This window comes from Labrus mixtus, chromosome 15, assembly GCF_963584025.1.
Source record: "Labrus mixtus chromosome 15, fLabMix1.1, whole genome shotgun sequence".
NCBI lineage: Eukaryota > Metazoa > Chordata > Actinopteri > Labriformes > Labridae > Labrus > Labrus mixtus.
This window is the reverse complement of record NC_083626.1, coordinates 15,798,416-15,821,661: the sequence shown is the minus strand read 5'-3', so window position 1 is coordinate 15,821,661 and position 23,246 is coordinate 15,798,416. Positions and strand designations below refer to the sequence as shown.

Sequence of the window (23,246 nt, the reverse complement as noted above, 5' to 3'; positions counted from 1 at the left end):
TCCTGCCTTATTGTCTGCCCAGGGACGTTTCCTCAAACTGTACGAGGCTCACAACAATGTCAACATAGTGCAAGAGGAGAGAAAAAAGTGAGAATGGGTGAATGAGTGCACACACCCATGATCTTTTTTGACCTCTGGGGTGACTCCCAGCCAAGGGAGTCAAGTTCCTGAGTCAGTCATGTGTGTAACATCCTCTTGTCTCTGTGGGAAGAGACACACACCCATGCACACACAGCTATTTGTCAAATTAATAACCCATAGAGGATTTCGAACACACTCAAAAATCAGCACATACTAGTTGGGTGAAGATTCCTGTTGTTGATTATTTCATTCATCCATTTATATTCACCTAGAAATGCATACACTTATTGCAGTTCTTCTACTGACATGAGCAAAATTATACATGAACACACACAAACAGTAGAGCTGATGATATCCAGCCCTGCTGTATGCACACCACGCTGTAACTAGGCAACCAGCCTTGGCTGCACAGCATTGTGGGATACCCCTGGGAAGTGTGCAGAGAATGTCAACACTGACTTCTACAAGAGAGCTTATATAAAAAGCAATATCTTTTAAAAAAAAAAAAAATAATACTCATACTCATTCTTTTGAAATTCTTTGTATATTTCCCAGATGGAAGTTGGTGTGTTTTTGTTTTTAGCTCTCAGCTGTGTGTGACTCATGATGAGTGTGAAACAGTCGTCCCCTGAAAGAATGGTGTTCTCGTTGGATTAACATTTGTGCCTCCGGAATCAGGACCTAGTGTGAGTGACACACATACTTTTGTAACGGATAGCCTTTAAGTGTCTGAATTTCCCAAATGCTCAAGCCAATGACTCATTTAGTGTATCATCAGCACGGAGTGAGACCACCAAAGATGTGTCACAGTGGGACAACATCCTCTGTCATTCACACATACACTTTTGAGTCACTCGCGGAAGCCACACACTGTATGTATCAGGTTGCCGTCTCAGTATTTTGTGTGTAAACAGGACATTAATAGCCATGTTATTGTGTAAATGCAGTATGTATACCCTTGTGGATGTGTGTGTCACAGTCTGGTATTCATCCCTGTGTCCTGTGGACCCCATGCGTTAGCGAGTTAAGGGACATAAGCGAACGTAGCAGGAGTGGTGAAGCGGTGAGGCAGGATATCCCCTCTCTGTCTTACAGGCTTCCTCTGCTCCTCTGGCACCCATTCAGAGATCCTTCCTCGGCCGTCCTCTTCCTCCCCCCCCCCCCCCTCCTCCTCCTCCTCATCCTCTCACTTTCCTTAGCGTGTTTTTTCTGCATTATCATTTGACATGCTTTTCCTTTTTTCTCACTTGCAGCATCCTAAGGCTTCTATTCTGTCATGGGGTCTGCTGTTTTTTCCTTCTCCATTTGATCACATTTTCTTCATCTTCTTATATGAGTCAGACTCACTCTTGTCATTTTCTCTCACTTCATCAGCCCTTTCACACTACTTTCGTCTTTAGAACAACTTTTTTTTTTTTTTACTGTGACACAAAAAGGCAAAACAAGAAGAACCAAGAGGGAGTAGGTGAACATGAGAACGCATCCCATCTGCTCCGTCAAAGGTTTAAGGCGCTCTGATACAATCGTTACATCGAAAGCATGAGTGCTTTCTTCATCTCTTGCAGTACTTTTCCTTTCAAAGTGACCTTGTGTAACCTAGTAAACATGTGCATAATGCACCACACAACGTCAGTCTGTGTGTGTCCTAGCAGCTACTTCAAATAAATGCTCTGTGGAAATATAGAGGAGAATCTGTTCATAACTGTTTAGAGGTGCTAGGGCAAATATACCAGTCAAAGGACAGACACCAGCTGCCTTTTTTTTTTACCTGCCTGTCTGTCTGTCTGTCTGTCTGACTGACTGTCTGTCTGTCTGACTGACTGTCTGTCTGTCTGGCTTTCACTCGCCTTTGCTTAAAAGTTTCTTCATGTGTTTGTGGAGCTGTTTTGCTGCTTTGGCCACTGTGGTCATCTGCACTACCACACACACACACGCACACACACACACACACACACACACACACACACACACACACACACACTTGTGACGTACTGAATGTGTTGGTCTCCTCTCCTATGAATGGGTAGGCTAATACTGAGCACTGGCACTCATCGCACTCTGGAACTGCCAGTTTCTCTGATGTCTGGCCATATTGCTCAGGTCAGTCAGACACCCCGCACAGACCGCATGTTGTGTGTGTGTGTGTGTGTGTGTGTGTGTGTATGTGTGTGTGTGTGTGTGTGTAGGTAGAAAAGGAGTAAGATTACGGGTTTACATCAGCCATATATTAAAGTGATTAGTCTGGGGAGCCAGAGAGACGAGTATTTGAACAAACAAGTAGCTGTGTGCTGCCAACGCGCAGCTTTCCTGTGCGTGTGTGAATACCAGCTTTCAAGTTCACTGACGTGTGTCTTTGCCCCACTTGCATCTGTGCACAACACAAACCTACCTTGTACGCTGTCAGTCTTGTTTAACGCACCTTAATTCCTCATCAGGGAGATATAAAAGCTGGCGTACAGCACCTATTGGCCTTAAATTACACCTTTTACCCACTTCTGGCCTGCTACCAGCCCCCGAAAGTGCCACATAACTGTCACTACACAGTTTTGGCCTCAGTGTGTTAAAACCACCTTAACATTGGCCCTTTATTAAAGCTAGGCGCTTCAAATGAATGGCTTCTGCCTTTACACAATAACAAGCATATGCATGTCTGCTACTGAGCTCCTTTGTTAAACTCTCAGTCAAGGCCAGATAGACGCTAGCTTGTTAGAAAGTGTGCTGTATTAATACCTATGTGTGTTGTTGTCTCTTTTAGATTGAATATGTGCCATTTTTGGCCATCAAAATTCAGCCGTTTTGAAAGTTCCTCTCTGATATAGAGTGTGGAGTTTGAGCAAGCAGGACCCCGCTTGTTTGTCCTCTGGTTCAGTGTTAACCAATTTATGCAAATATAACGGAACATGGGCATTTACCCAACAGCATGCGCATTTTAAAACTTCTCCTAACAGTTTGGGATGTGATAACATCATGGCTTCAGGCATTGTTGGTCACATATAAAGGAGAGTGGAGTGCACTAACGGTAATACACCCAGAGCATAAACACTAACTCCAACAGTTAAGCTACCTGGAAGGGTGCATTAATACACAAATACAGATCCTAGTGCAAACAGGTTTATTGATCGTTAATGTTTTAAGGTTTATTGTATGCCCTGTCATCATGATTCCCTCTAATGGGAAAAGACTAATGAGATTTTATTCCTACATCTCTGTTAATGTCCCTCTCTTATCGGATCCTCATCCAGCACTGTGTGTTTCGAGGGAAATACAGATATCGATTCCGTTGGTATTTTGCAGCAAAGGAAACAGCTCACACAAGAAGACAGAGTAAAACGAGGTAAAATAGCGTGGAGGAAGCAGAGTGTGAGTTTCTCCTCTCTTGATTTAGATGGGACGTCCACTGCGAAGAGATGACGTACTTAAACGTGCCAGAGCTAACTGAGTTCCTGGATTGGAGCTTTGTCTTCTCTGTGAGTGTCTCATCAATGTGACACGCTCATGGAGACAAACCCACGCACACACACTGTCCACCCCTGAATGTGTGTCAGACACAAATATAGACACCAACAATACTCATTCACAAACCGACACATGCACACGTGTTTCGAGGTATCATACTAGTCGTGCTGTGAGATAGATGAGACAGTGTTTATTCTGTATCCGAGAAATTGAATAGCATGTGCATCTATTAACTGAAAGGGGGGAGGGGTGACAAGAGTCATGTACATGAGTGGAGAACAAATATGATGCAGGTGGGAGGTTGTGTGGTGATCATTTGAGGTCTGTTGGCTGCTAATTGAACCATAATTAGTGGCTGACCCCTCCCACTGTGTACGAGGGAACTTGTAAATGTGTGTCCAGTTCCCCTCTTCTAAGCTGATCCTGCCGTCACGGCAGATAATTTGAATCAGTTAAATCATGGGTGGGCCTCTCGTGATTAGGGCACATAAGAATATCTGAATGTGAATGGATGAATAGAGCAGCTAATGTGATTATGAGTGATTGGATGTGCATTTGTGAGTGTAGCGGTTCTTTAATTCCGAGTACAATATTTAGCGATTAAGTTTATGTGAGTCAGATGATGCTGACATCAATATGAAATATTTTTTTTTCTTGTCTTCCTTTCCTTCCCCTGTCTATCTTTCTTGCTTACGTCCTGTCATTTTTTTTCTCTCTCTCACTCTCGCCGTCTTTCTTCTTCACTGGTGTGTAAGCATAGCACCGAATCTGCGGTTTGTATTTTAGAGAGAGAAAAAAAAAAAGAGAGAGAGGGAGGATCGGTGAGTGAATCAGCCAGTGGGAGTATAGAGAGCGAGAGACGACAAGAAAGGAGGGAAGGGTAGAGGGGGAAGAAGGAAAAGGGAGGGTGAATGAGCCAGCGGGGGTTGACTGAGCAAACCAGCGAGTAAAGCAGCGATAGAGGGAGGAGGAAAAAGAGGGAGGGGGGTGGATGTTGCTGCTGCTGCTGCAACTGTTTCTCCTGTCAGTCGGCTGCCGCTTGCCTGGCGAGCGGTTGGGAATACAGAGCGAGAGAGAAGCAGTGAGGGAGACAGAGAAAGGGGCTTCTCTGTGCTGTCTTTTTTTTTTATATTGTAGCCGCGCTATTGTGGCACAGGGAGCTGCAGACACGCTGTGAGGAAGTGGATTTAGGTGCTGGACAAAAATCTGCATATCCATGGATTTCCAGAAGTGAGTAAGGATGACTGCCTATGCCCACCCTACTAACCCACTCATCATTTAAAACACAGGGGTGAACACACAGGCTTACACAGTCAGGAGTCTGCCTCTGTCTGGATCCACAGGAGACATAGAGCAAACCTGACAGTCCTGATGTTCCTTCACCTTTCCTTCTCCCCTTTTCTCCCTCCATTTCTTTCTTTCTGCTGTGTGTGTTTCAGAGTATGTCATTGATGCTGTTGCTTGGCTCTCTGCAGGAGGGATGCTGGAGGCTAATGTGGCTAACATTAGCTTGACGGCTAAGCCCAGAGAGCTGGACATGAGGTCCGCTGCTGCTGTCTCCTGCAAGGAAACTCCAGTCCAGGCAATGGCCTCTAGAAAGTCCTCAGCCAAGCCATCCGCTTTACCCCAGGGACCCTCGCGTCCCTCAGGGGCATCAGAGCTCAAAGTCTACCGGCCCGCCTCTGGATCTATTCCCATACCAGTCCCCAATCTGTCCGGGCTCCGCAAGCAGCGATCACTTAGCAACCTATGTGTGCTCACTGATGCTGAGAAGAAGCTACACCTTTACCAGTCCCCTCGCTGGAATGATGATGCCAGCCGGCCTGGCTCTGGTACCGGCATAAACAAGCCAGGCCAGACTAAGACAGTTCACGCTGGGGGTGGGAAACCTCCACTTTCCCGGACCCTGTCAAAATCAGAACAGTCTCTTTTCCAGGGAAAGCCCAAGCCTTTCTGCGTGCCATCTGTGACTTCCAATGTGAGCAAGCAGAGTCGGATCCCTGCCCCTGGTAAACCGCGGGGACCTTATGCTGAGGTCAAGCCCATCAGCAAGGCCCAGGAGGCAGGCCAGAGTACAGAGCCTGCAGACAAGCAAACTAAGACTAACTCCAATGGATCTGGGAACACTGGGACTAATGGCAAGAAACTGGGAGAGGGGGAGAAGGGGAGACCCGTAGCTCTGTCAACAGAGGACAAGAAAGAGAAGAAGGGCATAGAGGGAGAAGATGATAAGAGCTTTCTGAAGGTGGACCCAGAGCTAGTGGTGACTGTTTTGGGTGACCTGGAGCAGCTTCTCTTCAGTCAAATGCTGGGTAAGTCTGCTAATTTACCAAATTCATGTGTGAAAATACACAGGTTCAAACATCTTCAGGTGGGGAGATAGTCTGTATTGTGGTATTCTGAACAACAATAACAACAGTTTCTTACTGATTGAGAGTACACTGAATAACAAAAACATCCTCTCCTCTCCACACCCAAACCGCTCGCCCATGCTCTCACTGAGCTCCAGCATCAACAGTGAATTTTAAATGAGGCTCTATTGCAGCAGAGCATAATGTCAGCATGTTTTTTCACTACATGCCGCTGAGAGCTCTCGCTCTGCAGCCGGCCATTCCCCCGTTTACATCACTGTATCGTTCAAAAAACGCAATATTTTTGTATGTGTAAAATGAATATATGGACCTGTGAAAATGTGCGTGAGGGTTTTTACTAGAACTGTGTGCTCCATGAAGAAGCAGAATAAAGAGTTCCAGAGAACTGGCATTGTTTTGCTGCTGCTTCATTTTGCAAACACGGGAGTGTTTTGTCCCTGTCTTGCATGACCCACTGCCACAGTGAGCCAGTTAGACATTTACCTATTAAACATCAACTACATCCTCCCACGTTAAAGCTTTCACAGTTTTTTTTTTTCTTTCACTCGGCAAACATGTAGGCACAGGAGCATTATGTTAAAATTGTAAGAGGCCCACGGAGGCTTGTATGCATCTCCGTGTGGGGTAGTTAAGACTGCAGACAGCATGTTACATGTTAATACTGCAGCCTCAGCGTTTCTTGGCTCGCATCAAAATCAGCCATTCGTTAATAAAGGCCGTGTGAGTTGGGGTAGCAGGGTGTGTGTTTTCAGTTGGTAAATAAAACGGCTTCATATTGAGTCAGGCCCTGGTCACAGTGGGCCACATATTTAGCCTTGCACCACTCCCTCACCCCGTTCCTCCCTCCTCCCCCTCCAGCTCCATTGATCTTCGGGCGACTGACAGATGGTCACCGTCCACCCCTCCAACCCCCCTCCCCTCTTTGCCCTGTTACTGGGGGCAACGTGTAGGAGAGATGGGAATCTGAGGGGGTGGTGGCATGGGCAGGTAGTCAGCCGGCCAACGTTCACACATAGACATGCACACACATACCCCCATGAATACACACTGTAACACATCTTAGTTGATGGTGCAGGTAAACACATACTGTCTCACAAGTTTTAGCTGATAGGGTTGTCTTTCAGAATGATGACTGAGTTTGTGACTAACAGGTCAAACAAGGCTCAAATCTGCACCTAAAATCCATTATTCATGATGGCATACACACTCCCTGCATGTCTGTTTTTTCCTCTCTATTACTCATTCACTTTCCATCCCTAACTCTCAGCAGCAGCAGATAGCATCAGAGAGTGAGGTTGATGGAGGGAGAGAACATTCATTCTAGCTTGTTGCAAGGAAATCATTTTTCTGTTCATCATCAAACCTCTTTCTGTCTCATCCCTTCCTCCTCGCTCTTCTTTCTCTCCTCACCAACCTGCCTCCTGCAGCACGGCCCCAAATCACAGCTTCTCTGACCTTGCGTGTGTGTGTGTGTGTGTGTGTGTGTGTGTGTGTGTCCAATGTGGTGTGTGTGCCTGTGTGTGACCTTGTGTTTGCCTGCCCCACCTATGCCAGGCAGCCAGTTAGAGAGAACGAAGATCTGGATGAAAACAGAGACAGAAATGGAGTGAAATTAGAGGAGAGAAAGAACAACTGACATATATGGGTAAAAAAAAGTGAAATATTAGTAATAGCTTATGATCTTAATTGTCACCCAGCATCTCAGGAGCCCAAGTGCTTGTTTGGGTCTCACAGTCGCTAGCCCAACCTTCCAAACCTTTATCACAGAACAGCCGTTGTGTAGGATAGTTGTTCAGTACACTACAGTGTGTGTGTGTGTGTGTGTGTGTGTGTGTGTGTGTGTGTGTGTGTGTGTGTGTGTGTGTGTGTGTGTGTGTGTGTGTGTGTGTGTGTGTGTGTGTGTGTGTGTGTGTGTGTGTGTGTGTGTGTGTGTGTGTGTGTGTGTGTGTGTGTGTGTGTGTGTGTGTGTGTTAGGAAGAGGTTAATTGTAACTTGCCCTGCAGCTTGTGGTGGTGGGCTCATCTTTTATTGTATCCGCTGCTCCTCCTTTTCTGATGGGATGTGCGGCTAATTGCTTTCTGCTCAGTGCGCTCTGTCATAGTAAGATAGATTATGGATATTCAGTGGATCATTCCCAGTGAAACACTCTTCTTTTCCCATATACAGTCCTTCCTCCTCCTCCTCGTCTGCTTCCTATAAACAACAAAGACACAGCTTGTCATTGTACGGTGTGTATCATATCATGATGACCTTAATATCTTATGGAAGCTCCATGTTAGCTGTTAGCTGACTTAGCTCCAGGGGGGGTAAAATAAGCGTCATTGTCTTGAACTTGTCTTGTTGTGTGACATTGAGCAGCATGTGCTGTGACACTGTTCTTTTGAGATTATTAGGCTACAGTTGTAGGCGATGATAATGGACAATGCCACAGAGGTCTAATCAGTGTATAAGCCATGAGCTATCAGTTATGAATTCAAAAGGGTTAACCACCCTTTCGCAGAAACTCACACACTCAACGGAGACAGGGAACAGAACGAAACAATCCAGGATATTTTAAGATTACGTCTCATATTTTACTATTTGTTTATCTTGCAAGATTATTTGGGATTAGTGTCTGAATTATCTGTTTTGCTGTAATCGCACATCCTTGTTTTACCACTGAGTGATTAAGAGCTCTCTCTTAATTGGATTTGGAGAATTACTTGTGTGTCTGCGGGCTTGCAGCGATAATTCCCCCCGAACCCAGCATGTTTTTTACTATATCTTGTTAACAGCATTAGCATCATATGAGCAGAGAACGATGAAGTCTGTAAATTCTGCCTGTAAAATCAGTCGACCTGAAAAGGCACCTTGTAAAGCAGCTAGCGCGTAGGCTTCCAGGATATTCTAAAAGCGGTGAATCTCAGATGTGTGCCACTAATGACACCTCCCGGTCCCATCCAGCACCCATAATGAGGTGTACATGTGAAAGAGTAAGCTCCCCGCAGCGGTGGCCTTTCCCAGCATGGGGCCAGGCTCAGTTCACTGGGATCCTCTCTAAAGTCACAAGCAAAGCATTGTGTGGGATTAGGCCTTTCATGAAGATAGAGAAGATTCAGCCTCCATTCCACTAATCACGGATCTATCACCCTGGAAAAGACCAGCCATCAAGACCAAAATGAATTACAGATTAAAGCCCAAAGGACATCTGCTTGGTCGGAGATTTGGGTATTTGGGGGAATTTTACTTTGTAAAGGATCAGATAGAGAAAATAGATTTAGGCTGGAAGATTGGAGAAGTCGTGTGGGTTTGGTGTTGGCCTAGCTGATAGTAGAAATTGCGGGACTGTGTCACTTTCGTGTGACTATAAAGAACCAAGTGCAACTCAGTCACACTAGAGAGCTTATAAAAGTAGCCTTGACTACCAGAGCTTGTTATTTTAGCGTGACATTGTGTCATGTGTGGGTATGTTTGTGTGGTTGATGGTTATTCCAACATCCTTGTCAGCTGTCTGTGGAACAAAAAACCCTACAGAAAAATCGACAAAGCCTAAAAAGAAACACACGCGCACAATCCTTTTCAAGTCAACTTAGCAGCTCTGCAGGAAATAACAACAAAGCGCTGCAGCTTTAAGCGCTGAAAGCAAGCGCACACTGAATGTGTGCCAAATTTGGTCACTGATATCAGCTTCTCTCGCCTGCATTTATCCTTTTGGCCATGACAGGATATTTTTCATACTCGAGCCCTCCATTGTGAAGGCAGTGCTGAGTCTCTAATGTGATGCGGGTGCGGGCAATTCTACCCCCGGCTTCGCTGACTGAAGGATTCGGGGCACTCGTCCTCTCCAATCGAGGAGGTGGTGACAAGCCGAATAAACACAAACGCCCAGGGAAAGTGAGGAATAAAGCATCCCCTCTCCCTCGCTCTCTCTCTGTTCCTCCTCCTGTCTTTCAACTCTGATTGGAGTTGACGTGTAGCAGTGTTCTGTCACCAGTCAGACAGCAGGGAGGATATTTCAGGAGGAGGACAGAGGACGTCTTTTTAGTGTGGCAAGGATTCTGTCTATTCATAGTTAGGAAGCATATTGTATATATGGATGTTTGTATGATTTAGCATTTTTGATCTCCATTGTTGTGTTCGTGTGTATTTGCGTGTGTTCACAATGCTCTGTGGTCAGTCTCTGAGGACTTAACGCAGGAGCCATTGCATTAGTGCTGTCTGCTTCCTGCCTTCCGCTTTCTAAATCATATTAGTACTCTCTCTGCTGTTTTGTCTCATCAGCCCTCGTGCAAAACACAAACGAACACGTGCTGCTCAACAATCAAGTTATTATACAATAACATTTTTTTGAAGCCATCAGTTTGTTTGTAGCAGGTCTGTATTTTCAAATGTATGTATTGATGTTTGAGAGATTTAAGTGCTTATTGATGACACTGGAGCACTCATGCTTACTACAATTACTTTAAACTGCTACCATTTGAAACGTGCATGCAGAAACTGAGCGTAAGTATCGGTGCGGCTGTGGTTCAGTTGGTAGAATCGTCGTCTCTCAACCGGAAGGTTGAGGGTTCGATCCCCAGCTCCTGCAGCTACATGTCCGATGTGTCCTTGGACAAGACACTTGACCCTGAATTGCGTATGAATGGGATTAGTTACTTCTGATAGTCTCACTACATAGCAACCACTGCCATCAGTGTGTGAATGGGTGTGGCATGCGGTCAAAAAGCGCTTTGAGTAGTCAGAAGGCTAGAAAAGCGCTATATAATCCATTTACCATATCATAATAAAAAAGTTGAGATAATTAGAGAAAATCTAAAAACTAAACGATACAGACCAAAGCCCCTCCAGACCAAAGTATGACATGCATCTCTCATGTTAATAACATTACATTTAAGGGTCTGTTTTTGTTGTTGTGTTTAGGTTTCTCTTTTTAGCTCATATATTTTCTTACTGAGCGTTACCAATCAATAACAGACACCATTGATCTTTTCATTGTAGTCTCAGTTAAAGTAAAAAATAAAATGCAGCAAAGTAAAATGTCATACTTTGGTGTTTTTATTTATTTCATGACATGTAGCGACCAAAGGAGCGTTATGTAAGCTGCCCTTTAAGACGACTCTTTCTTCTTCATATTTTTCTGATCTGTGTGTGTTTTCCTTGCACATGAATGTTCTCATTGTTCGTGATGCAGCTGTCTGCATGTTTTAGCTGCGGTTTAAGTCACCAAGAGTACATCTGACTGAGTCTTATGACAGTGCTGTGGTTTAGTTGCACCTCTAGCAATGCTACAGCAATGATGTTGCTTTAAGCTGTCGCTAAACACTTAACAACAGAGATGTTACCCGGGAACAACTTTTAAAAAATCACTTTATCTTATGTGTTGAGCCATAAATATAGTGCCTAAGATCTCAAGTAAGAAGTATGGCCCATCAGCTATTTGATCATTCAGTCTGTTTATGTATTTATCATTTTATCACACAAGATACATAATCTCACATGTAGATCAGAATACAAAAAAAATGACCTGCTACAGTCCTATAAAAAAAACACATGGTAGTTATCAGAGCTGAGTTAGAGATTTTGCTGAGCACAGCACAGCTGCAATACTGCCAACCAAACCAATTCAGAGAAAGAGAAAGAGAGAGAGAAATGTGTAGCTCCTTATTCCCTGTAAACAAACATTGTAGTATACTGTAGCTATCTTTCTGCAATTATTGATTTTATAAGGAAATCTTTGCTTTATGTTTTTTTATATCAACTTTATTAATTTATCATGACTGTTTTTGATTTATAATGTAACAGATGTGTATTATATATTTAGACCGCTTCCTGAATTAAGTTACAATGTAGATTATCAGTTAATCTTTGCTTTTGTATAGCTCCAATTCATATCTAATGTTATCTCAAGACACCTTACAAAAAGAGCAGGTCCAACCTGTACTCTCTGTTATATTATTTATGGAGACCTAACGTTAATACACCATGAGCACAACACTTGGCAACAATGAGCTAAAAAACAGTGGCATGGAAAAACTTTGTTTTAACAGGCAGAGACCTCGAGTAGAAGCAGACTCATGTTGAACAGCCGTCTGCTGCGACTGTGTTGGGTTTGCAGAAAGAGAGATGTAGAGAGACAAACAAACAGAGGCCGGGCCCTTCAACTATTTAACCAAACAATACAGAGTGAACATTGAATTTTGAGAAAGGATGACCTTATTTCTGTTTTCAGTTTCTCAATGTGTTTTATAAGCCATTGCACTTATCTGTGTTTGATGGTCGATTGATTATCTGTTGGGTTTGGACTCTGAGTCAAAACATTTGAAGTCTCATTTCTGGCTTTTTAAAATCTTTTTTTAAAAATACATTTTAAGTTTAGATGCTTGTTTACTTGGTGTCATCAGTTCAGTCTCCTCGCCCATCACTTCGGTGACAGCACAGGCGATGCACACACAGAGCAGTCTGTCTGTCTGACATGTGAGAGCAGAGCTGCAGCTGGCTTTTTGAGCACATCGTAAAATACAGTTCCACAGGAAACAACTCTCTTGAACAAAAATACACCCAAACATTGCCACACATTATGGTCTGCCTTGGCTCGTTGCTGGGTTTATTTAGCGCGTGCGGCTGAGTGTGTGTGCAGCTCAGTCAGCATTTAGATCTTTTGCTGATTTAATTTTCGACAGGAAGTCTAGGAAGAACGAGAAAGATTTGATAGCTGACATATTATGATGCCACGCAAAAAAACAGGTAGACTATGCCCGATTAATCTTCTTTTCTTTTTTTTTTTTTTTTTTTTACAGATTATGTGTGGTGTGCGTGTTTTAGATCTTGCACCTCTCTTTATCTATTTTCTCTAAAAGAATGTCTGTGCAGCTTGGTAAAGAAGAATACACCTACACACACTCATGAAGGAGGGCTGGGACTTGTTCTTCTGGTGGTACCTCACTGAAGTCTCAACCTTTTGTCTGAGAAAGTAAACGTACACAGGCTTTGACATTCTAAGCAGATAGGGACTTTGTTGAGGAGATATGGCTAGCTTGTTCATGTGTGTATGTTTGGTTTTCAGGTCGACTTTCAGTGCCAGGCTCTGTTGGTATGTCGACCTGGGCTGCGATGATTAGAGAAGCCATTTGAGGTTTAACCTTTGCTGCACCAAAGACTCTAGATCTGTGTTTTAATATTCTATCATTGTTGTCAGCAGGTTTTTAGTACAGTCAGTAAACTGCTCATCCTCTTGGACTTAGTAATGGAATCTACTCTCGCTTAAGGGTTCCCAAATTTGAATAGATTTCAACGCAGCCGACCCAAAACCCCCAATAAACTGTCTCTTGTTTTCTTCTCTATCTTATACATGATTTTTGACATTTTAGTAATTCTGCCATGAAAAGACCGATGCAGCATTTGGTGAATTTGACCCCAGACTTTGTGGAAATGGGGTACACAGATGCAACATTGCGTGCTGATATGATCACGAACCATTCATGTCTCATTTTAGATATGATCCTCAAGGCCTCTAATATCCTGTTGCGACATCCCAGTGAAGCGGATGAACTGAAGTGCATGTGAGTTTGTGCTGATGAGTGAGTGTGTGTGTGTGTGCGCGCGTATGAGTGCGTGGATGCACATTTGGGTGCCTTGGCGTGCGTTTGTCGGCCTCGTCCAGATGTGCAGGAATAGCTGAATGTTGTAATGCTTCCTGTTTTGCATACTGTCTGAGGTCAGCAGAACACTGCGATGCTGTGATGTAGGAAGAAACGGGGACAGAAAATCACAAATAGACAAGAAACTCATATTGTAACACTTTTCATGCTAAATCAAATACAAATTATAAACCAGCCGTATTTAAACAGGTGTATTCCTTTTTCTTAACATTGTAAACAATAATCAAAAGCACAAAGGTTTTTACAAGCATCCTGTTTTCTGTGTCTATGTCACTTGTCGGGAATGCTGTAATAATTGTCTTTGCTTCACACAAACACACACTTTGGTGTTCGTGTATGACTGTTATGAAGACTCGCACACATCGCTGCAGGAACAAACCTCTTGCATTGTACCACACATATAACATGTGATAAGCACACAGTTGCCCGAGGAGGGCTTCGGTGACACTAACACATGTGCACACACGTGGACCAGACAGGGACAAATGAACTCCGGAGTGAAGACAGGAAAGAATAGAAGCAGGAGCCATTACTCAAATAAAATGTATTCGTGTTCTGCAGAACTGTAGACACTATGTAAGGATGTGAAGTTACCATTCAAACACACAGAATCACTATTACTCCTGCAAGGACTGAACCATTACTTTGTCTTTTTTCTTTCTAATGGAGATACAATTGACCCAAAAGACCCAAACTAAGCGTACAGGAGTCTTTCTCTTGTATGTTCACACTCTGTTGGCTTGCCAAGCAGCTGTTAGGCATCTGCATCATCCAACATACTCATTAGTAGGGCCTGACCGATATGGAATTTTTGGGGCCGATATCGGTATTGGGGAGTGAAAAAAATCTGATACGGACTTTCTTAGATCTATGTTCGATCTTTAGAGATAGATTTACACATTTATTGGATTGATCTCCCAAATGCAGTTATCAAGCACTTGTGGAAAAGATAAATAATGAAGACAAGATGGTAACTCAACTGGAATGTACGATAGCGATAGTCACAGGACATGCTAATATCGGGCTGAATTTCGGCTGGAAGATTTATCAGTCAGGCTCTACTCATTCGACTTCCTCAACCCGTAAGAGCGAAAGCTGGAGATGTTTTATGTTTTTTAATATCATTAACAAATCCCATTAAAATGCCAAACCCAGAAATACGTTCTTACCACAAAGAAGTTTTGTTTAGCAGCTGCATGAAGAAGCTTATCTCTCTCTGTCACTGACATCTATTGTTGACCAAAGAGTATTAAAAACATATAAATGAGTCACGCTGTTGCACTTTTGGATTTCTTTTGTTATAAACTCAGAAGCACATCCCAAAAACACAAGGGCTCTTCTGCCTGAAAAACTCAATGTAGCATTAGATATATCAAATAGTCTGCTGAGAATAGTCCCCAACAAACCTTAAACAGCTCTGCCTATAGATATTTCAGGGGAGAATATAGGACAATAGTCATGGACAACTTTGAAGATTTAGAGAGAAAGTATCTGGAGTCTGACGTTAGTTGTTGTTTTTGGATTGTTGGATTTCTTTACAAGAAATACATTTTTTTTATTTGTAAGGAGGCAGCTTTGAGGTGTTATTATGAATCTACACGTATCCTACATTTGACAATAAGTCTTAAGCATCCTGTAAACACTTGCTTCAGCTTTTTTGTCTTGAGCATTGCTACTATGCAAAAGCCAGTAGCTCTGTTTAGTGGGCTTGTAATCTGACCACACACACAAGAGGAAGAGAAATGGCAGGGCTTATTTTTACTCTTGTTTATTTATGTTGTCTTGCCATACCATCTGTACTTCTGTTGTGGTATAGTAGGCCGAATGTGCTAAATCAATCCTTTGCATCTCCAACTTTCTGTTGAGACTTTTTTTCACTTTGCTTTGTCGGACTAACATTAGCATTATATGCAGTCAGTAGATGTCTGCACATGCAGCACATGCAAAGACACTATCACTCTAACATGCTGACTCTCATTTCAAAAGTCTGAGTGGGCCATTATGAAAGGCTCCTCTGCCAGTATAACAGCCTCTTCAGAGAGGAAGTGTGTGTTCACAAGCATATGGAGATGTGCCAGGTGGAGCACACTGTCAGAAACACACACATACACACACACACATACACACACACACACACACACACACTCACTCGTTTTTAAGTAGATCCGTGTAATTCATCTGCTCCCTGGGGAGCAGCCAGGGCTGACAGGGATATTTGCATCCCTAATTCCCCCATCACCAGCACCCATACACCCCCTCCTTGTACCAGCTGGGACCGCCAGGACGAGTGCAGACGCAGGACAGGAAGTCTTTTGCAAACGTGCCCACTCTCTCGCTCACACACACACACACACATATATATTCACATACACAATCATGCAAGCCGTATCTAATCAATTTGACACAGTAGTTAAACAAAGCTCAAGTTTAGGGTAATTACGAACGCCCAATTAAAGGGTGTGCATGTGTGTTGGTGTGTGTGTCCGACTTTGTATCGGTTTGCATATTTTAAGGTTTCTTTGTTGCCAGGAAACCTTTGTTTGAATATATTACAAAAATGAAGCATTTCAAAGCTGAGACGTCGCTCTTTTGTAGTTTGAATTTCCGTACTGAGCATTACTTCCTCTGATGTTTGCACCTCCAGCAGAGCAAAGTGTTTCTATTTTTGTACATTTTTGTTTTTGTGAAAACATTTGTGTGTTAATGTATGCGAGCAGCAGAAGGGTGGATCACAACGATTCCATCATCTCTGCACTGATCTGCCAATCCCTTGGGCTGCCTAATCAATTGTCTGTTTGGCCGTTCTCTTCAGGAGAAATCAATCCAGCTTTGTAAATCAGGTGTGGTGTGCAGCACTGTTTCTCGGTGTTAGTGTGTGTGTGTGTGTGTGTGTGTGTGTGTGTGTGTGTGTGTGTGTGTGTGTCTGCTTGTGCGTGTGTGCACATCCAACCTGCATGTAAATATGTGCGTGGGCACGGTTTTCATTCTGCAGCTGTTGTTGAGATTGACACCTCTGGCAGCTCATGATTTGCCCTCAGTCAATGAAGTTGCCTCCCCCAGAACCTCCTCACCAGCCAGCTGGACTGATATTGTGTTTGATGTGTGTGGGGGTGGTCTTGATAGTAGATTTTTTGTCAGTATATAGAATGTGTTGCTCCGAATGCAGAGTATTTGTCTGCACAGTTGTAGCAGTTACAACACTATTTCATTTTTTTTTTATTTGTACATCGTACCCTCTTAACTCGGTTTTAGTATATTTTATGCTGAGCTCATTGTGGAGCCAGTTTTAATGGTCTATTGGCCTGAACTCTACAGCTGCACAGCCTGTCCAATATCCCACCACTATAACTCTTTTATCACTATGAGGGTCAGTAACGGTCAAGGTCGTGTCATGCAGTCAAGGGGCCCTTATTAACTTACTTTCTACTATTACTATCTGGTACTTCTATTAGACTGTATTTGATCAAATATACTGTATGTGTTGTGTATATTTTTCCTAGTTCTTAAACATACTGTAAATCTGGCCTCTGCATGTGACCTCAGAGGCCCGGTATCTTCTGTATACGTAGCAACGAAGGGGGAACAGGACCCCATATCAAGACCTCTGACTGACATGTTTCTAAATTAAACTTTACATTGAAATGATCAATACTGGGGGCTTGTATCACAATGTGTTTGAGGCTCTGTTTGACTCGCTGAATAAATCTATGTAGCCCGATCCGAGCAGATTACATCATATTAGGAAGGGGTGAGACAAATGCCAACATGTCCCCTGGTGGGTTTAAATGGGAAAGGCTTTTGATTCCTCTGTGGAGGGAGCGAGGGGGGGGGCACAGAGGGCACGGTGCAATAAGAGGGCAGTGGGGCATTGTGGTTGAGTGTGGATGAGTGTGGTTAGAGAGGAGGGAAAAGGGGAATCTAGCCATCCATCTGGACAGACTGATAAAAGGAGTGCAAGAGCTCTGTGGTCTGAAAGGTCGACTCTGTTGTTTTGAATGTCTGACTGCCATCATATTTCATTTAGTTTGCTTCAGTGACATCTGGAAAAACAAGATGTTCATACTCTGCCACTGTTACTTCTGTCAAGTCTCTTTCTTGTGGGATTCTTTTGTTCTCCTGTTGGGATTTTGCGGCTCTGGTGGAAAGAAACATGATCATTATTTATTTACTTCCGGTAAATTTGGTTATTTCATGCATTATTTATAACTATCTCCATGTTCATCTGTAAGTGTATGTTGTAAGTTTATATGTCTTTAAATTGTTTGAACGATCTAAAAATACCCTTTCATGTTTTTGTGTTTGTGTGTCTGTCTGTGTGCATCTATGAAGACCCGGAGTCCCAGAGGAAGAGGACGGTGCAAAATGTTCTGGATCTTCGACAGAACCTGGAAGAAACCATGACCAGCCTGAGAGGGGTGCAGCTTACCCACAGGTCAGACACACACACACACACACACACACGCAGAAACACTCAGGACTGTGTACTAACAAAAAGAGAAAAAGGAGAAGATTAAATCAAGCAGAAATAGTGAACAAGGACAGTTGATGAAATGTTAAGACCCTTATTGACATTGCTAACGGTGTTTAAGGGTGTGTTGGTTAACTGCCTGTGGGCTTTCAGATCAATATCAGTATTCCTGACAGACCTGTTGCCGTTAGTCCGTCCTTCTCCGCCTGTTCTTCTCCTCTACTGTAATTTGTTGGTTAATGCAGAACCGAAGCGGGATTAGCTCAAAGCTGACTTCAAAGCCAATCCTGCCAATGCACGCTCACGACTCACATTCATTCAAACACACAAATGCTCGCATGCAATAAAGCTGTGATTGAGTGCATGTGAGGATTTGTGTGTCCTTTTTCCCCCTTCCCTCTGCTTCCTGTCCTTCATTGATTGCATTCAGTACGTCTTCAGGTTTTTTTGTCCTTGAGAGCTTCCCCTCCACCTGCCGTGCCGTGCGTCTCCCTGCCATGGATCCTCTCCGGGTCCCTCAGTGGGAGCTCGCTACACGAAGAGCAAATCAGCAGATGGTTACCTGCTGGAATACATTTTCTTTGCCATTCATGCTTTTGATCCACTGTTACAACCTTGAATCATTCCTCAATGTCCCTGACGACATAATCTGCTCTGAGGCCGACTGCTTGTACCAGGGAAGTTTCCTGTGTAAACACAATGTTACATTTCTTTCCAAAAAAAATGAGCATTTTAAAGTGGGAGGTATGTGTGTTCAACAAATGGATTGTTGAGCATGTAGTTTCGTTTGCACACATTTATGCACAACAAGCAGAATGCCTCTAAGAATCTACAAGACGTGTATACTCTCTCTCATCCTCTCACCACTTCTTTCTCGCTTGTTTTAAGTTAGAGGTTTAGCATTTCAGGTGAAAATGTCTCCATACTTGTTTTTTTTTGTGGAGGTGATTCTGTATCCTGCAGACAAGATTAATGTTCATGTAGCAGGCAGTGTCACAATGTTTGAGAGACAGTAACTTTTAATATGCTAATACTCATCATTCTCATCCCAGACATGAAGCAGTGAAGTGCTGCACTGGTTTAGAAAAGAGCATTCATGATATAATGTGTAAAGGAGGCTCATGTTTACGGATTCACATGAGTATAGCCAACAGTGCTATGTAGTTAGAATCAGAGCTGAGAGGAATATCAGGGCTTGTTTGGCACGCTGCACACAAATATAAAGAAACCTGTAAATTGAATAATCCCTTAGCCCTGTTCAATAAGAATATACCTCTATATCAGTGACTTTTTGTAAATATGATAAATGCAGATGACACGCCTCCATCCCCTCCCTCTAATACAAAAAGTGGGCCATAAGTCCTCGCGATTTGTGCTTACATATTCTGCTGGTGATGTCATTTGAAGCCAGGACATCGTGCACAGACTTGATCAGGCTGGTAGAGCCGCATTAGTCACATCCCAGCACTTCAACTTACCAAAATACTAATCTACCTTCCTGATATAGCAGCATGGTTTCTTCAGGTGGGTACAGATTATTTTTGTTGGTTTAAAGCAGATACAGATATTTAATGACTCTTTTGTTAGTCTTCACATTTCCTCTCGTCGTCGACAAAAGCTGCAGGAACTGAATTTGTCAACAGAGTTGTCAATCATGATGTCACATCTGCTCTCTTTACCATCAAATAATGAATTAAACTAAACTTCGGTGGCAAATGGAAACTTGGACATAAATCAGCATGAGAACTAACTCTGATGACAGAAACAATATTTGTGAAAAAAAAAACAATGTTCGTTAACGTTGAGGAGGAGGAGCTTATGAACTATACCGTGGTCAGTCAGTAGGGGGAGCTCCAAATGTTTTAGCCTTACTTTAAGGGAGTGGTTGTGTACATGTTTGTATGGAGTATATACTTTATATAAGTAATTCTCTCAAAGAGAGGCTATTCCAGGAGGAGTGTTTTCTCACAAAAATGTATTCTCTCTTTTTTTTTTTTTTTCCATAGCTGTGTCGAGGGGACAATGTGCTACGACAGCGATGAAGCCGCTGCCTTCTCAGTTTCCAGCCTATCAAATCGCTCCTCTCCGTTGTCATGGCGCCAGGGCCAGGCCAGCCCCCGTCTGCAGGCTGGTGAAGCTCCGTCCACAGGTGACCGTCTGACTGTGAACACACAGTCAGACATTCCCCTCCGCATCAGCCACGCCTCTCGTATCCAACTCATTGAAGCGCTGGATGACCCAGATCCCGCCCTCCTGAAGAGGGATTACCTCAGCACCAGCAACCTCTGCGGGAAGAGTCCAGTCGAGGAAGATGAAGATGATGATGATATCGATGATCTGGGGAACGGGTACGTTTTAAAAAAAAATTTATTCTAAAAGTATTTTCCCTCTTCATTATTTCTCTTTTTGCGCTGTCCAGGACAGCATATGTCTCATTAACATTTCCTTAGAGGTGAATCCCGCCACCTGCAAACTGTAACCACCCCACAGCTGCAGCGTGGCCTGTGGTTCGCAGTTTAGCGTCACAACAAAGCCTTAATCAGCCTCTCATAGCATCAGCCTTGACACTGGCAGCTGTAGACCCCCTGTTGCAGCTGGCTTTGCCATAGTGAGTGAACAGCCCTCTGGCAGAGGCTGTGGATGATGTCACAATCAAGTAGGCCCCTTGCAGAGATCATCCTGTCAAATTCAGCTGCGAGCCCACAGGCTTTGCCAGCAGCCTTCCATGTGGAGGACCCCTTGCAGCGTTGGCTCACCAGAGCCCCCTGGCAGAGGCAGATATTTTGGAAAACTGGTAACTAACGAGCTAATGCGGCCTCAGTCTAAACTGTCAAGTTTGCAATGAGTTTTGTTTTAAGCTTGGCAGGGAATCTTTGGATAAAAAAGCTAAGATGTTGAGATCACATTGGCAAAACAGAATCAGATATTTTTCAACTTTGTGTGTCTGAGTCTGGTGTTTTGAGTGGCGGTTGACATTTTTTCTTCCTTTGAATGGGATCAGATTCTTTGGCATTGTTTCTCAAATCACATACACACACCTGTCTGTGTGTGCAGTTCCACAACACAGCAGAGGCTGTGACAGTAATGACTTATCACTCCACAGGAAAAAGTCTGTACCCTATATTATGCATCTAGAATGAAATGGATAAGCGATGAATAATCCTATTCATTTTACAAATACAAATGTGAATGTGTTTGGGTGTCTGTCTGGGTCCTATTGACGAAAACAACATGACGACCCAAAATAAATGGTGCATTGGGACTTTGTGAATGTTGTTTCTGTTTGTGAACTGAATTTGAGTGTTAAATTATAACTGAGCTCCCTGAGTCTCCGTCAGTCTGTCCCAGGAAGAAATCACATTATCTGTGACCTGCTTACAAGATACTAGAAATTGAGTTTAAAGGAGTATTCAAGAAGGACTTGAGTTGTGTTCCCTGGACTTCTGCAGTTAGTTTTGGAGAACTTTGCCGCCTTTGTCCTAGTATGAGGAGGTATGACACAACAATTTAACTCAGTTGCACACACAGCATCATGTGTTACGTGCCAACTCTAAGCACAGTGCAGAAAAACATCTCATTGCAAACTAGGAATTTGAAAGTGTGTGTGTGTGTGTGTGTGTGTGTGTGTGTGTGTGTGCTTGCGTGTGTGTGTCTATCCTCCGCTGACACAGCTTGACGTCTCTATGGTAACCTCAAAAATGCACCCGCACTCATCAGGAAATCAAATGCAACCCTGTTAAGTTTCCTGTTGTGTTATTGTGTATGTTTATGTAGTTAGTGGTTGTACATGTTTGTGTTGTACTTTTTGTGAGAAGTCAAAACAAAAAGCAACATTTGTTGGCAGGCTAACAAAGATTGTGAGATGAACATCGGACAAAAAATCTTTTTTAGCCTTTTAAATCCCTTTCTTATCCAATCTTTAGTGAGCTAATTAAGATATTAAAGTAATGGTGTTATTATAATGGTTTGCAATCTTTAAAGATGCACTAGATAAGGGTAGTAACTTGGGCAGGGGGTTAAAATGTAATCCAGAACAAAGAAACCTTCAAATAGTTTCACCCTTGGGAGGACTTTAATGTTCCATTTTGCTGAGATTGAGTCATTCTGTTGCTTCATCTTACAACTGTTTTTATCATTGACTAATCTGTTGAATATTTCATGTAAAATATGCCCCTGAAATACAAAACTCCAAGAAGCCTCAGTGATGTATTTAAGTTGTTTAAGTTTAAGCTGTGACTCAGTTGATAGTGTCGGTACACCGAAGTGCCCTCTGGGAAAAATACAGTTTTCTAAGTCTAATTTATAAACAAAAAATAATCTTGTTCATTAACTAATCTTTTTATTTTTATTTTTTCAATTATCGAGCCATTTATATAATCATTTTGAGTCAGTGTCTCGGTGTCTAGTGCGACTTTAGACTTATGAATTTTTGCCACTAGAGGGCGGTCTTTTGCTGCAGTTCTCCTCTTCTTGCTCTACTGTCCAGCCTCTCAACTTGAAGTATCCCCCTGTTGGATAACCCTCCCTTTCCTCATAATTTATTTCCCATTCTCATCCATTATACATAGAGGCTGTGCGCCAGTCATACAGAGGTCACACAACATTGCAATATCTCATCCCAGCATATATAATACATAGGATCCCCCCCATATTAATTATGCATCACAAACACACCCTCACACACACACACACGTACACACACACACATGTACACACACACACGTGTTCTTTGTTTGGGTTACGTGGTCGTCATCTCTTTGTTCTGTTTAATTGTGAGGAAGCATAATAGAGTTTGGCTGTACACATATATTTGACTCATCGGGGGTCTCACTGTGACTCACTTGAGTTTAACTGTATAGGCATGAGTCACATCACATTTAAGGTTAGGTTTAATGTGACTGTATGTTGACCTGGCTGACACACAGACCCTGTACACTCACACACACTGAGTCAGAGCTTCTCCTGTCAGGTAAACATTTCCTGTGCCGCTGCTTGCTTTACATCTGGATCCAGACTGTCCACACACACACACACACACACACACACACACACACAAACGTACACGTCATTCTCACCGGGAAACATCGGGGGAAAGGGGGGTGATGGGGAGGTCAATCCCATGAGTGTTTGTGGACTTAAACTCTAATGAGGTGCTGCAGTGTCGGAAAGAAACCTTGGATATAAACTGAGATTTTTAAAGTGAGGACAGTAATTAGTGTATTTCTTAATCCA

General features: G+C 43.1%; 1 protein-coding gene across 5 annotated transcripts in view; it reads left to right on the top strand.

Moving 5' to 3' along the window:
* Nucleotides 1–23,246, top strand: part of LOC132989190 (neuron navigator 1-like) — an 85,276-nt gene that overhangs the window by 13,872 nt on the left and 48,158 nt on the right. For 3 of the 5 annotated variants that reach the window (XM_061056627.1, XM_061056626.1, XM_061056625.1), the window contains exons 6-8: nucleotides 5,013–5,849; nucleotides 17,876–17,978; nucleotides 20,021–20,362. In XM_061056627.1, coding sequence (XP_060912610.1) covers nucleotides 5,013–5,849; nucleotides 17,876–17,978; nucleotides 20,021–20,362 — 1,282 coding nt within the window. Of the gene's footprint in view, nucleotides 1–4,562; nucleotides 4,768–5,012; nucleotides 5,850–12,253; nucleotides 12,633–17,875; nucleotides 17,979–20,020; nucleotides 20,363–23,246 lie in introns of those variants that run through there. The other 2 variants (XM_061056628.1, XM_061056629.1) reach the window with 2 other exon arrangements.